The following is a 17,464-nucleotide window of genomic DNA, read 5'->3' on the forward strand; positions in this document are numbered from 1 at the left end:
GCTATGCTTGTTGTAATGTTGCTGGCTTTATCCGTGATCTTGGTAATTAGTTTGGCTGTGAGGCAGTGGCCATATCAGCTTTTCACATGCTACCATATGTAATCAGTTTTACATTTTCAATATCAAAGAGTGCAATCCTACTAAAGAAGAACAAAAATTGAGTTTTTGAGGTTGATGTATATATAAGCTTTCTGGGTTTGCGAATTTGAGACATTTAACAGTACTCCCCAGTAACCTTTAACAAGATGTATTAGGCTAATGACATACATCACTCAAGTATGGAAAGATGTAAGATTTTTACTCCTCTGTAAATAAAATAGTAATTCCAGTTTCCCGTATCATGGTATATATACGGTTACATATTCAGATTGCTATTTCCAGAAAACTTGTTAACCTACAAATCTTGCCTTTGTTCATCTGTATAAGCAGGCAAAACAACTTACATGAGAAATTTACACAACATAAACCATGCCAACCTCTAGCAACGACACCGGAGGCACCTTGAGTGCTACATCTGGTCCCCTGCAATTTCTCCTCAAGAAATTATACCCGAAGTTAATGGCCAATCTCCTTATAAGTGATGACCCTTGTTTTGCTTTAACATGCGAGTGTCCAAGTATAAATGCAGTACCGGCTTGTTGAGCTGCAAACAGCTCTTCCAGTTCTTCTCGGAACTGTACATTTATCTCAGAATGTGCATCTGTATCAGACTCGTCACTGATAGCAAATCTTACTCTTCTCTGAACTCCATTAACAGGTTGCATCTCAATAACATCAGTGACACTCTCCACTGAAGTAAAACCACCAGAGACACTTGCTAGCTGCAATGTCTCCTCAATTTCATAAGCTGGAATGCCAGCAAATGGAACTCTTCCTATCACAGCCAATCTGTATTCACTTGATGATTCATTTGATAGAGCTGAACCACCCTCAATACATGAATTCGTCTCACCAGTTTTATACCAATCATAGCAGATGAAATCAGCCAGCTTCTCAACTAATTCAGATTCAAATGAATCAACATCTTGATGGACATCACGGTATCCATAACGAACAATGCAGCGGTAAGACCTATGATCTGGAGGGCCTACACGACCCACCAGATACCGTTCAGCAGGAGGCACATAAGGGACAGGAACAGACTTTACGCACACAAAAACAAGGACACGATGGAAGGCTGGCAGGTTGGTAACAAAGCGCGAGAAGTTAGCAGGTATGCCAGAGGTTAGATCAGTGAACACCAAGCCAATGCCAGGAACTCGAGCAATTCCTAAGCTTGGGCCCAGTGCTAGAAGCCATTCTAATGATACTTTGTTGTGGAGATCATATTCATACTTCTTAATGGTGGCATAGTGCCAAACAAACATGATGGTGGTGAGGAAGAGAGCTAAGAGGATGGGAAGCCAGGCACCCTCCCGGAACTTGGTTAATGAAGCTGAGAAGTAAAGCAATTCAACGAAACCAAAAAAGAGTAAAAATGCAAGCGCTAATATAGGGGGCTTGTGCCAGCATAGGATAATGACCAAGGAAGTAAGGCAAGTGGTAACTAGCATCACTGTCATTACAGCTAATCCTGCAATAAGTAAGAGCAAGGTCATAACACTTCAACCTTAATGAAGTTTATTCAATTCCTTTTCTTTTCTAATTTGAATGCTTTAAAAGAAGCCTCATCAATTTTTAACAATTAAGTAAAGGGCAAGTTTAATATTGTTTCAAAAAACCAGTTTTCCCATTCAGGGCAATGGTGGTGGACTTTCCCAGTCTAGACAGAAGTTTGCATAGCATGAGGGAGAACAATTATTAAGATAGCCTTCAATGAACTAGTATAATTATTATTGTCAGATCCATAGAATCAGTAAATTACCTGATGCATTTCCCATGTGTTTTGTGTCTCTAAATCCTATGGTCACAGCAATGCATAGGATCATAAGCATCCAATTAATTTCAGGAATATATATCTGACCATGTATCTTGTCAGAAGTGTGAACAACCTTGACTCTGGGGAAGCAGCCAAGTGATTGGCTCTGGTTGATGATAGAGAATGCACCGCTAATGATTGCTTGGCTTCCAACAACTGAAGCAAGAATGGCTACTATAAACACTGGCCACCGTACAGTTTCTGCACCCAAAAACTTAAGTCATCATATCTTTTTTCAGCCGCAGATGGGAATTATCTCAGTAAATCACACAAATATTGGTTCTGATGCAGCTTCTACAGATTACATTCATAAGTAGCATTGTTTCACTTTTTGAGAAAACTGACAAAGGCATACCTGGAACTGAGACATAGAAACTGATCTCATAACTAGATTGATGATGGAGTGACAAGTAAGCAGCTTGCCCCATATACGCCAATATAAGTGCAGGATAAACCAGAAGGGTGAAAGCAATCTACACCGCAGAAAAGAGTTGGAAACCTTGTTAGTATGCAGCTTGGACTTTGCATGATAAGACACTGCTAGCAAAGAAAGTTTAAAAATTGAAAGTTCTAATCCAAAATCATTGTCAGGATTACCTGGATAGCAACATAAGAGAAGTGGCCAAGATCAGCAAACATAGCCTCCGAGCCTGCAGATACAAACATACCATTAGGATCCTCCTTCATTATACTATATGGCATTAGAAAAATTTCAAAAGCTCAAGTCCTAGTTAAATTTCCATCATGTTATATTCCTGAATTACAACTATAAGATGGTTTACCATCACCTTACACAGGTGGTAAATACATAACACATGACCCTAATTTCCAGAATTAACACTTATTAACACGTGATTGCCATTCATGGATCAATGCAGCAAAACTTACATTGGACCAGCAATTGCTTGTTGATATTGCTCAGGGATTTACTAATTCTTGGAAGTGTTTACATTTATATCATTATATGAGAATTTACTGTACTTGCTTGTTTTCCAAACTAACCTGTTATGCACAACAATATTCCACCCAAAGACATCCACCCGCGTTTCTTTGTCTTCTTCAGGAACTTGAACATGTAATATGGAGAAAGGGCTTCATATATTCGAGGGTTCCAGTGGATAATATTATATAGGCCTAGGGCACTTATGCAAAGTAGCCATAGTAGCACAACCGGTGCAAATAAAAATCCAACCCGATGTGTGCCATAGTGTTGAAGTGCAAAAAGGCACACTATGATGATACAAGTAATTGGAACCACCGCATCTGCAAGTGAGGACACCAAAACTCACAATTAATTAAAATTATTACAGTGCTGCACATTACTTTACAGAAAAAAAATGTTAACCCATATGTTTTTGTGAAGGCTTTGATACCTTTAAACCACTTGTTTAACACAAATTCTACAAAAAGGATTGAAATTTTTGTTATGCTTAATAGATAGAGTGACGCCCTTAACTATTTAAATAAGTCATTGTCAAAACAAAAATGTTACCCTCAAATTGTGAAAGTTGGCCTCGTTTAGCCCCTAATTACGAAAGCGTACAAGAAGGTGGCAAATTCCAACAGAACCGAACGCATGGAGAATGGAAAGGCTATGGGTGGATTGAAACACAACTATAAAAAGGGAGATGGGATTGAAGAAAAGACTGAATTGGAAATATTTCAAGAAAGGCATCTGCCATGTTGGGCAATTTGGCACGTTTCCAGACCAATTTGTTGTTCACTTTCCTTTTTCTCTTAATTATTTCTATTTCCAATTCTTACTTTGTTGAACTATGGAGATTGGACCAACAACCAAATTTCAAACTTCCTTAAGCTCATTCCTAGTTTGTCCTTGTTCCTATGTGATGTGAATAGCATAATTGTTGATTAAATCAACCAGGTAGCTATCAGTCTCACTTTCCTAAAGTATTTCTATATGTTCTCTTCTATATTTCATTCAGCATATACAACATAAAGATACAGCTGAAAATTGCATTCATGAATTATAGTGTGTTAGCAAACTAGAAATGCTATTCAAAAGTTTAACAGATTTCAAATATAGCTTCCCTTTAAGTCAGTTATCAGAATCCAGAATTTTTTTCTACAGGAAAGGATTTTACTATCAAATAATTATGTATTTCATTTCTTAGTGGTACAACATTGTATTATCCGTTATGCATATATTGCATCTCCTTACAGCTCACTCGCCCTAAATTAGAAACATAAAGATGCAGTAACAATCAAACGTAAGAGAAGTTTTTATTTATTTATTTATATGTTTTTTTTTTTTTTTGCCTTATTTTCTGGCGAAATAGAACCTTCTCATTTTCCCTAAAAAAGATTAGTGAAATAGATAGGATCAAGGGAGTAGAGGATATGACTAATTCCAGGCCAAACTTGTGTATATTGGTTGGTTGGTCCCTACTCTTAGGAATTAGGCCAACTGAACTCTGTTCACAAGCAGAGTTATCAATAAGGTGTAGATTCTATCCAGCTATCACTTGGCATGACCTAAAAGAGACAGAAACTCACTTCTTTAAATAATTTATATCACTTTGTGAATATTCACTATTTTATCTATGAATAAAAGTAAATCAACAAATAAAATAAATTGTCCAACATCTAAAACCTCCTGGTTCTATGAATGTTTTCTTTCACATGAATAGTCAAGAGGAAATTGATGTCTTATTTAAACATAATTTCACAAGGGAAATAAGCAGGCAACTAATTCTTTAACTCATTGAAATGAGCATCTAATCACATTTATAGGCTCAAATATAATCAAGATTGTATAGAAATTCATAAGACCAGCTACAAGCAGAAAAACTTACACTGGTGATGTTCCTTGGACATGAAAAACTCAAGACCAGACACTGCAGAGAAAACTACAGAACAGAACAGAAATTTATGGTCAGCAAACAGGCAGAAAACAGTTGATAATTAAAGATTTAATAGGAAAGAAATTTACCGGATATGGCTGGAGTAAAAAGTCCATCTCCAATTACCATACAAGTGCCAAGAAGAACCAAGATAAGCAAAGCAGTATGCAAGAACTTGTGCTTCTCAAGATACATTTTCACCCTCGAACTGTTGTTCTTCTCTGGGGGTTGCTCCATTTTATATGTAGAGAGTGCTTCATCGGCAGCCTGTCTATTGGGCAGAAGGCTAACTTTGGCATGTCGGCATATCGATGAATACAAGGCAAAAGTACCACCTGGAAAGTGCATATAAGGTTAAAATCGCAAAACCAGTCAAAATATGCAGTTATCAGTGATCAAAGCACTTACCCTCCCCATTGTCGTCAGCTCGAAGGACGATAAAAACATACTTGAATAAGGGGACCAAAGTTAGAGTCCAAAAGACAAAAGATAAGACTCCATAAATTTCTTCATTTGTCTCTGAATGTTGGATGTCTTCTGCAAATGTAGTCTTGTAAACATACAGTGGGGAAATGCCCAGGTCCCCGTATACTACACCAAGGCTTTGATAAGCTAAAATCAATATTGTCTTCCAAGAATCCTTCTGCAATGCAATTCAAGAAGCCATTTTTTTTAAGAATTCAGCTCAGCTACAAAAAAAGCACATTGCTTAACCAAGTAACAACTAAACACTAAACCCATTATAACAAACCAGTGACCAAACCTCCATATCAGTAACGCCAATCTATGTGTGCATTTGCAATTTGAATATACTGTAGAGATCCATATATTAGATTAAAAAACTTAATATACTAACCTTTGAAGCATCCCAACACTTCCTATATTCAAGATCCATGATTATTGTTCCTCAATCTTCAACAGATCTGCACTGAAACAATAAAACACTGGAAAAAATGAAAACTTTCAAAACAAAACTGAGAAAACCATTATGAAAATTTCAAAACCCATTGCACATGACCAGTTTGCACCGGCTTATAGAGGAGATAGAAGCAGATCACGTTAACCAACTTTCCAATGATAGAAACACAAGCCAGCCATACCTCTATCACATGGCCATCAAACAAATGGAAAACTGACCAAATATTTTCGAGATATTTTAGGAAAAAGAAAGAAACATACACCAAGTCATTAAAAAAATCTTGAAACCAAAAAGATTAGCACAACTCAATCTAAGAGAACTGTAAAATTATCCGGATGAGTCAAGGAGAAGGCATAAATACACAGAGGGCTCAAATTTATTTTAACAGTACTTGGTGTAATAATTTTACCCTTATCTTTTTCTCTTTCCCCTCACCTAACTTACAATTGAATCAAGCAAAAGGTCCAAGAACAAACATTGAACTTATGGACTTGAAAACACATTATAACACACCCCACCGTCACCACTGTGCAAAATGTACACGGTAGGAAAAAGAAGTTACAACATCTTTGAAAGAGAATCTTTCGTTATGGCAGAGAAAAAGGCACAGTCATGTGATTTCAAACATCAGTTTCTTTCACAAACAAAAGAATACATTTCACATCCTTACCACCACCTACCACAAGTGCCCACGAAAACGCCCCACTTTTCTCTCTCTCTCTCTCTCTCTCTTAATTCCCCACGAAACCAAACACATACACAACTAAACTAGATGCATTCACTTTAACTATTCGTTTGAGGAAATAGAGAATTGGGTGTTTTTCAAATGACCACTACCAGAAGCAGTCCCTTAAACTCTCTTTTGCCTGCGAGATTTCATAACTTAAAAAGGAACCAACATGATATGAACATGCTCTTTGCTTGAAATATAGCAAACACCATCTTCATTATTGCTCCTAAGCTCCATTATCACAAAAATAAAAGCTCACCTTTTCGAAGTTTGGTTTTCTTCCATGACTCATCATTCTAGCTAAACAGCTTTTTGGTTACATCATCTTCCATCATGTTATTAGGTTTCCACCACAACAGATAGTGACCTCCAGCATTTCAATTTTCTTTTTCATCCAAAACATCATTACAGACATACTTCCAAAAACAAAGAAAATAAAGGAAGAGCTTGGAGCTTTTAACTGTAAATAAAAATCAAAATCAAAACTTTGAGTTACCTCTATCTTTCCATGGCATTGGAAACTATTTCTCTTATCTTCTTGAAGTTCCCTCAAGTACTTAAGGGATTACATCACAGATCTAAATGAACAAAGCAGTTAAAAGAAGGCACGCAGTAGCTGGCATTCAGCTGATATTGAAATGAAGTGAAGCTGGAACTGGGATAATAAGTGAGCCAGCTATTTATGAGTATAAGTAGTTTATTATAAAAACTTGAACACGTGCATATTGATGGGAAAGACAGCAAAGAATAGTTAGTCTGTCTGGTTTTGAATATTAAATGCACAAGACACAGAGCTCTTTAAACTGTTACAACAATCGACATTGGTGGCGAAACGAGAATGAATTTCAAGTTAAATCTGGTCCAACAATCCAGTCTACTCTGTATTATTAAAGCTCAGCAGCTGTCAGCTTCTCTCTTCCCAAGTAGATGATGTGCTTATCTTTTTTCTTTTTTTTTAATTTTCAAATTATCATTGTGTTATATATATATATATATATATATATATATATATATATATATATATATATGTAAAATCTCACAAAAGAATAAATCTATGTATAAATAAATTTATTAATTTATCAATATAAATTCACGTGGCAGCATATAATTAAACGATTTAATTATTTTTTTTTCTTATTTTGAAGTTATATAAATTTTTATTTTGTAATTTATATTACAGTATTAATGATCATATTAATTGAATTGTTCTCATGAAGTATTATTTTTAGGTTATATTGTTTTCTTAAAAGTGGTTACCACTTTAAAATTAAAATGTCATCCACTGAAAATTTTATTTTATTAAAATAAATAAAAATAATTAATATTGATCAAATAAGAAAATATTGAAAAATTAATATACACATACATTAATTATATTTTAATTTGACAAAAACAAAGTAAATGTATACTCTAGAAAGAATTTTTTAGGGGCATAATGGCCATATTGAAAAGCCCCAATACACTTCACATATGGTTAATTAATTTGGTTGTAAGTGTGGGTTACTAAAGTTTATCTAATGGGTGAGCTCAATAAACTCATCATAAATTAAGAGCTAGGCATCCTTTGTATAACACTAAAACAACAATAACCCTATCTGGAAAGTTATCATTTTTTTATTGAGTGTTATTAGAAGAGAAAAATTTGTTTTCGATACCAACAATCGATCAATCATTAAGATGGATTTTATATCAAATAACTCAATTGGGTTTGTCTGAATCCGTATAATAATAATGTGTGATGTCCATTCATGATTTATCGATACAAGATTTGTCTAAGGATATCTATTTGTGATTTTTTTATATGTGATTTGTCAAAGGGTGTAAGGATGGGGTACTTGACTTGGTGTTTCTATTGTGGGTTTTGTCTCTAATACCATCAATAACATCCATTTATTTAGGGGTCGACGTGAGATTTGCGTAGGAGTGTCCAAGACAATTCGTGATTTGTCAATATTAGATTTGCCTAGAGATGTTACATTCACCACTTGCATATAACATTTGTCTAAGGGTATAGAGGGTGAGATACATGACTCAACTTCCTCACTATGGTATTTGTCTCTAATATTAATTATAACATTTTTCCTAACAACCCAAGTTACTGTAAACAAATATTATCTACTTTGAACACTCACTTTGCCAGTGTTTTGTTTTTAAGCTTTGCAAGTCAATAGCTTATTTTGACAACTCAGGAGCTCATGTATTATCTAATCAATTTTTTCTTATTTTTCTCGAACAATATGTAATATTCATAAATAATAACAATCTTCATGAGTTATCAATGGGAAATTTCCCTAAGATATTACGAAAAGATAAACCAAATCCTAAAAAAATCTTTTCACATCCCAGAAATTACCATTTTCACACAAAAAGACTCGTGTTTATGATTGATTGAAGATAGAAGTCATAACAAAATTAAACAATCATATAACTTACGAAAAACTTCTAAGTTAACACTAATGTCAATTTGTGAAGTGAGGCTATGTTATAATTACACTTATTAATTCAATGTATAATTGTTTTCAATTCAAATAAAATGATGAACCATACAGGTTGTCAAACCAATGAAACTGTTATAGAATAATTGATTAAAACATTTAAAAGTGAAAATTGATATGATGGGATGTAGGTTAGTGTTAGGAATATCATACTTGATAAGAATTGAGTTGGGCATGGGTAAATTAAGTGTTACTCAAAGTCTCACCTTTTACGCTAGCTTTTGGGATGGGAGCAATCAACTGCAATTTGTGGATAAGGATAGATTCAAATTGAACTTCATTTAAATATTCATTAGCTCAAATTCAGCTTTAATAAAAAATAGTTTGGCCCAAGTTCATTGAGTTGAAATTAAGAATGACTCGAATTCAATTGAATAAAAAATAGTTCGGTTTAATTTAGTTTGAATTTATAGCTCGAATTTATTGTTTGAATTTATGACTCATTGACAAATCAACATCCATTTACTCAAGTACTAAAGAAAATGGTGTGTTTTATAAATGAGTCATGAATTCAAACCAATAATCTGAGACGAATTCAAATCACCAATTTGAGCTATGAATTCAAATCGAATTCAAATCACAAATCTAAATTATAAATTTAAGCTATAAAGTTAATTTGAACTCAAGATAAACCGAGCCAAATACCCTTTAGCTCGAGTTTGACTTTGTTTAAAAAACAATTAGAATCTTCAGTCACAAATTTGGCTCGAATTTGAATTAAACAAATCCAAATCGAACTGAACTTGCTTTCGAGACTTAGTTAGCTCAATTTAGATCTAACCCTATTTGTAGAGGCCCAACAAGTTATACAAAAGCATAAGGTTGAAAGAAGTCTCTTTAGACTCCAAGGTTAAAGACGCAATCTCTCTTAGAAGGGGTTTCCACGCCCTAACTTTCGTAAGCTTAACTCAAATTCTTGGTGGCTAATGGCCTGAAACCTCACCCCTTAAAGTTAGTATGTGATTGAGTGTTATTTTATCTTTAATTTAGAATCATTCAATTATATAATAACACATATTATTATATACCTATTTATGTACTCAAAATATGTACATATAATTTTATTTTCAATATATAGTTTAATTGGTTTTTCTCAATTGAAATGACTGCCACAAGATAAGATGCATGTGTCTAAACTATTTTTCTTAATGTAATTTGAAATTTGTGTCCAATGCATGCTCCAAACTTCAAACTCATAACCTAATCACTTGAAATAAAAAAAAGGTCTTCTAGAAGATAATACTGCAATCGAACAAATCAATAAAATTATACGTATCCATTTTTAATTATACATATGACATATTATTACATGATTGAATAATTTTAAATTAATGATAAATAAATATTTAATCACATAATGATATATCATATGTATATTTATTTGTGTACATAAAAATATGTATATATAATATTACTCTGAACAAATTACCTTTCTTAACAACAACGGGATAAAAATGAAAATGGAAGAAATCAAAATATAAGGGATTAATAACAAAAAAGTGAAGAGACTTAGAATTAAAGGAATGATATTTGAAAGAACTTTATTTGTTTTTTTTTTAATTCTTAATCAACTTTAAGAAAAATGATAGAGATCTAACAGTGCCAACCCAAATGGCACCAACCCCCCATGTGGGGAAGTCCAAGTTAGTTCTTTCACGCAAGCACTTCAAAAGGCAAAATTAGTTCTTTCAAGCAAACACCTTAAAAGACAACCAATGGGATTTCAAGTCTTGTGGTGTAAATTCCATGCAATGCATAGCTACATAAAATGTCACATCTTTAAAGATAATGGTAAATATGGGAGCCGGCTAAGTAGTAATATAAATATTTGTAATGTTAGGGGAATATTTTTTTTATACAATTTAAATATATAAATAATATATTATCAAATACATAATTTGTTATCATATAAAAAGTCTGGAGCCGTGAGCATGTGTAGGTGGGGACTTTAGGCTGGGCCCTGGCTCCCATTCACAAGCCACTTTACTCTGCTTGCCTAAATAATCAAGTACTCCAACTCCACTTTACTCTCCAGTTGTATTATCCCAGCATCTTCACTTGTTTCTACAAACCATAGCCCCAAAATGACCTAACTAATTTTGATAAATAGTCGTCTTTAAGACTTCAAAGGTACCTAATTTTGATAATATGTTTCTTTTTAAATAATTTAGAAATCTTTTAATCTCCCAAGTTTGGAATTTGAAGACTCTTCACTCTTTTGAGATTCTGAATTCATGTAATGGTTTTTTGGATATAAATTTGAGAATGGTTATAGAGAAGAAAGAATGAACACTAAGAGTCGGTAGTAGGATCATTGCTAATGGGGTGAGATAAGAGAATAAAGAGATTATACGAGATGGGGTTTTATATATATATATATATATACACTCATCCCTGTTTATAGGGATTTTTTGTTATTTCTATTTCTATTTAAGTAAAATGTCAAACTCTTGGGAAAAGGAGCCCATGTGTTTTTTTCTAATTGCCGAAGCCCATATCCAAGACAATGGCCCAAGACTTCAGTCCATGTAAAAACTAATGTGAATTCCAACTCTCAAAGTTTGTGTACATATTTTTAATATATAATTTCATATATATATAGTATATTATTATTTGATTAGATAGTTTTAAATTAAAAATAAAATAATATATAATTATACAATAACAGATTATCTGTGTACCTGAATTGTATATGCATAATTTTATTGTATTTACAAAACATCTTGCTCTTGCTAATCAAGCATCTAAAGGAAACTTTATGCAACATAAAAGATGATATGTTATCATATGATTAAATATTATTTAATCTTTAATTTAAAATAATCCAATCACGTGATATTTACTCAATTATATATAAAAAATATATACACATAATATTATTTTTTGAATTAAGTGATAACGTAAGAGTATGCACTTATTTTCGGCAAAAAATATTGTGATTTTATGAGGTGTCCATGTTTTTTCGGTTGTTATTCGAGTTATTATTGTATCCACTAAAACTCGTTTATAGCTAGTCCATATATCACTGTATAACAAAGAGAACAATGTTATCTGTAGCCATTTTGAGTATATATTTATGTGTGTTATTATATTATTAAGTGTTATTTTATCTGTAATTCAAAATCACCCAATCATACACTAATACACATTAAATGTGAATTTATTTATGTATTCAAAGTGGGTATACATAGTTTATTATAACAAATAATAATAATAATAATAAAAAACATAATTTATGATTCATTAACAAATCATCAAGATGAGAAAATATATAGATCTAGTTCAAGAGCTTAGAATTTTATGTATAAATTTTCAAAGTAAATAGCTAACAACACAACCACCTTTTATTTCCCTTCAGTGCCCAACGCCAGGGCTTGGAACATCACCTTGTCTTCTATAGTAATCATAATCATTCTGGGATGAAGTTTCATCATCTGAATTGTAATCGCCTTCCATGTCTGGAAGCTTTCGAGTTCCGGCAACAGCAACTTCACGATCGCATAAGCCGTTCTCGTGGCTACTTTGCACCGAAACATCAAAGAAAAAAGAACTAATGAAACCATAAGAACAAGGCTGGCCTGGAGGTCCTTCCTAGCCATTATTTCTCAGAACGAAGTTTTGAAGGAAGCTATTGTGGATGGCCATATGAATTATTTATAAGGCACGACGACAATGGATAATAATTTTTCAAAAGAAAAAAACAATATCATTGCCTTTTATAGATGAAGGGCCACATTAAGTTTGGATAGACTTGAATATTCAATATATATATATATATATATATATATATATATATATATATATAATTTTATTGATATTAAATATAATTGATTAATTTTAATTTACTAGTTGTTGTAAATGTCATGGTACATGGGATCTTATATAATTAAATTGCCTGGCCTGAAAACTTAGAACCAAAGAAAATTATATGTCCATATTCTAGGTTTTAAGCTACCATAAACATTTTGATTGCTTAAGGTTTTAAATTCACTCATGCAATTGTTTATATAGACAACATGGACCCTCTCTTTATTGCATTAAATTAATGTCTTGTCTTAACCTTCGTATGAAAAATATCATGTCTCGTTACTAATTGATGTATACAATTCCGTTTCTTATACAAGTTAAGCTATATCAATAATGATGAAGATTTATTACAATGTGCCCAGACACATGCTTGTATTGTGATGTTTCTCGAATCTTCCCTCTTATTCACATTTGTATAATTCTTTATTTATAAGACAAAATGTAGTATTTAAATGTAACTACGTTATTGAATACGTTATTCTTAATACAATAAGAAATTTAGACTTGTATTTCGATTTTGATTTTCATTAAAATAGAATAAATTACATGATCCCAATTTCGTAAAAAGTGATTTGCTTTTCATTAGGGTTGAGAATGAAACATATATATATTTTCGTGGTAGTAGAAAACTATTAATTCTGTTAAGAAAGATGTGAAATGAGAGGAATTTATCGAGTTACTTTCTTCGTGCTTCTGTTGTGTGCTCCACTGATACTTTAACCGATTAATATGATTAATCGTTGATCTCTAATTAGTTATAGTTTCTTTGATATCGTTGGGTTTAACCAAGTAAAAACAAGTTGACCGAATATCTTCCAGTCAAATTAATTTATGCATTGTCAAAGGAATTTTCCTTTTCCTGGGAAAATCTTGACGAGAAAGATTGGAAATGGAATGCTTCTCGTAACTTTAACATCAACCAAAGCATGAATCATGTATCAGGTTCAGGTATGAGACCTCATCCATTAATGCTACCTACCAACCTGTAGTGTGATTTGATTTGAGTAATTAACGATGAACAATTCCCGTATCTGCTTTGCCTCACTATCAGGCAATTGAAATCCTGGACTGTAGACCATGACTCAGCCTCACTCAGCCCACACGAAACATAAAAATCGAACCAATTTGACCAAATTGAAAAACACGTTAAGCATCTTTAAAGGACAAATCGACCAATTCAAAAGAAAATTTCTATTTGAAAGTCATCGAGACTAATAACTGAAAAATCCAACTTAATTTCATGTTCGCCACTACAAATAGTTTATTTTTTAGAATTTGTAGCAAACGGATAGAATTTTTTTGATAAACCTAGCTCAAGTAAGTGAAACTTCAATCACTCCATCAAATAAATTCAAAATTTTAATTTTAATATACTAAATGTAAGTCATGAACTCATGCTCTCCAACTCCGGATTCTCAACTATTATCATTTAAACTATTGTTTAGAGCCACAAGCGAATAGATTAATAATAAAATTATATGTATAAATAAGATATGTCATTATATGATTAAATATTATTTTATCTTTAATTTTTAATTATTTAATTACATGATAATACATCATTATTTGTGTATAAAATTATGTACATAACACAACTCATTGATTAATATGCGTATAACTTAACATGTGATGTTCCGAAGATTTAATAATCATATAAGGCCACAGGACTATTTTCTACACAAGTTTTAATGTAAATACAAATACACACCTGCAGAGTTTCAAAAACTCAAATACTCACCCATAGACTAATTGTTTTTAAAATTTTTTTTATAAGAATTAAATGTAAAATCATTATTTTATTAATAATATTAAAAAGTATATAAGTTTATTTCATTTTCCTCCAAAGTTTTGAAAACTAATATTTCATCTCAACTTAAAATTTGAAAAATAACTTTTTTTCCTTCAAAATCCCTGAGATTTACAGCAAACTTTGGTGATTGCAACGATGACAGTCACTTGGTTCCAACATTGACAGGCCTTTAGTGTGTCTCCCTTTATTACCGTCGGCGACACCAAATGAAGGCCGACAGAGCCTTGATGGCGATGAAGCCTGAAGATGAAAAGGCTTTGTCAAATTGACTCTGGAAAACGAGAATCCATCCCGTTTTATGTAAATTTAGCTTTAGATTTGGATGATCGTTGACAAAGACCAGTTCTCTAGCCACAACGTAACGGATTCTCATCATTCGAAGTTGATTCGATGAAACCTCTTCATCTTCATCGGCCTTCATCTAGAGTCATCGACGACAATAAAGGGGGAGGCAGAAAAAGTCGGTTGATGTCAAAGTCAGTTGGTTGCCACCGTTACTATCGTCGGAGTTTGTAACAAACCCTAAGAATTTTGGGGGAAAGAGGAGTTACCTTTGAAAGTTAAGGTTGATGAAATGAAAGTTTTTAAAACTTAGGAAGAAAAATTAGAAAAAATTATATATTTTTTAATATTATTAATAAAATAATAATTTTACTTTTAGTTTTAACAGTAAATTTTAATAATAGTTGATCTAAACGTGAGTATTAAAACTTTTAAAATTTTACAAATATATATTTGTATTTACATTAAAACTTTGATCTAAAATAGTCTTTTGGCCATTATATAAATTGTTGAACGAGAGATGGAAGGCTTTGGGCAGACGCCTCCTTCAATTTGCATGGGTTTTCAAGTTGAACCAAAAACGTTACATTAGTCAAACCTTGACGCCTTTATGTTTTTTATTGATGGGTAGTGATTCCCCCACTCTCCTTTTCTCCATGTCCTTAGACATCAATTGTTAATTCCACTCTTATTGTTTTTTATTTGTTTGTGAAAGATAAGTTCTTTAAATATGTAATTTATGTAGTTCAAATTTATTTAAGTTTGGGTAATATTTAATTTTAATAATAATTTATATTTTATTATTAGTATCATCCTATTTAGTTTTTTAATAATAAAATATTCAAATAATTTTATTTTTTTACTAAGATAATGTGATAAATGCGTTCAAGAGTTAATATGAGTATGATATTCACCTAAAGTATTAAAAATTTATCAAGATAATTTTAATTTTATTATAATTTCACCTTATTAAATTTTTTTGGGCAAAACTAAAAAATTTTCAACTAAAAAATTTTCAACTTAAAAATCTTTATCATAAAAAACAAAACAACAAATTGTTTTTGGTTGGGTTTGATTTATTCTAGGTGTGTTTTATGATTTTTGTGTAAATAAATTTAAAAAATAGTATAATTTAAAATTTTTGTTCATGTCATTGCATAAAATGTCTACGTGAGTGCACCAAAATGACAATGCTAGTTTTTTTACAGAAAAAATTATTATATCATTTATATTTAATATAATTCAAAATTAACTGATAGTTCAATATCTATAATAGAAAATAGTAAAAATTTATTCTATTCAATAAAAAAATATAAAAATTAAGTCTCTTCAATTAAACAAAAAAAATTCAATTTGTTTAATATGATACTTCAGTGCCTTCAAGTGTTGTTATCTTAAAAAAAAAAAAAATTCTAAAATCTCTTTTGTACTTGTATAGAGTTGGATTCGAATTAAGATAACTTAAACTTAACTGTCAACTCTGCTTGATTCAAGTAGGAGGGAAACTTATAAGTTGTTAAAGTTTCTCGCCTCTAACATGAGAACTTTGAAATAGGGTTGAACTTCTTTATAATGACATAAGTGAGTTATTAAATGTTGCCTTATTATCCTTAAAAGAAAATTCATTATTTGATATATATATATATATATATATATATATATATATATATATATATATATATATATATGTATAAAAGTGAAAGATAAGAGATAATCTAAATTATTTATTGTATACATAATTATCAGTATCTTATGATATAATATATGTATAAAATGATACATATTATGAAATATATCAAATATATACGATATATTTAATGTACCATATAAAATAATATATATTATTGATATGAATTGATATATTTTAAAAAAATGATAATATAATATATATAAAAAATCTTAAATTTTTTAAGATGTTTGTGATATTTTATAAGTTAATTATGTGTAAATTATATATTTTTATCATTGTTTTATCTTTTAAAACTTCTGTTTAATATATAACATAAAAAAAATATTAGGACAGGACACCCAATATTTGCACTAGAAGCTTATAAATTGAAAAATGAAAATGATGGCGCGTTGTGTTACCTCATGGCTCATGCATTGACAAATCTCAGCCCCGACGACTTTGACTTTTTCAACTCAAGACAAAAATGTTGAGTTCTCATATGTTTCTTCCCAATCTCAACCTTATTCCAGTCTTCTCCCCTATATATACATATGTCCTCCGCTTCCACCCCGACACTAACCTTCAAATTTCCCTCTGCAATTTCCATCAAATATTCTTCCTAAAAACACACACACACACACACGCGAAGCTCCATTTATGGCGAAGACTCTATTAATTGTTCTATTCTTTATATTATCATCCCACTCCTCTTTATCATCAGCTAGGCCGCTTCAACACTTGATGTTGCAAACCATTTATCGTGGAGAATCTGGAGTGGCCTTCGATATAGCTCTTCCTAGTGACAAAGTTAAGAGCTCAGAGGAAGAAGATGGCACAAGTTATGGTGAAGTTAGTAAAGTACCATGCGATGGCGAGGCTCCCGAAACAAATATGAAGAATTCGAAGAAGGGAATTTCGGTTTTATCTGCGACAGTTTCTGGGAAATATGGGGCGTTGGTTTTGAATATTCTTC

General features: G+C 31.8%; 1 protein-coding gene across 9 annotated transcripts; it reads right to left on the reverse strand.

Annotated features, from left to right (window-relative positions):
- Positions 1-277: 277 nt before the first annotated feature.
- LOC123227631 (potassium transporter 2-like) lies at positions 278-7,288 on the reverse strand. Of its 9 annotated transcripts, none has more exons than XM_044652704.1 (10): positions 6,925-7,288; positions 5,636-5,702; positions 5,188-5,422; positions 4,869-5,114; positions 4,732-4,785; positions 2,921-3,181; positions 2,516-2,568; positions 2,274-2,391; positions 1,865-2,119; positions 278-1,573 (listed from the first exon to the last, which is right to left on the reverse strand). In XM_044652704.1, the coding sequence occupies exons 2-10, from the start codon at positions 5,672-5,674 to the stop codon at positions 453-455; spliced, it is 2,382 nt and encodes a 793-aa protein (XP_044508639.1). In that variant the 5' UTR covers positions 5,675-5,702; positions 6,925-7,288; the 3' UTR covers positions 278-452. The 9 variants fall into 9 exon arrangements, with proteins under 9 accessions (XP_044508639.1, XP_044508635.1, XP_044508634.1 ...); XM_044652700.1 differs by having other exon boundaries at positions 5,636-5,707; XM_044652699.1 differs by lacking the exon at positions 6,925-7,288 and adding an exon at positions 6,108-6,357.
- Between the last annotated feature and the right edge of the window lie 10,176 nt (positions 7,289-17,464).

The sequence above is a fragment of the Mangifera indica genome, chromosome 10 (genome assembly GCF_011075055.1).
Source record: "Mangifera indica cultivar Alphonso chromosome 10, CATAS_Mindica_2.1, whole genome shotgun sequence".
In the NCBI taxonomy this organism is placed as follows: Eukaryota; Viridiplantae; Streptophyta; class Magnoliopsida; order Sapindales; family Anacardiaceae; genus Mangifera; species Mangifera indica.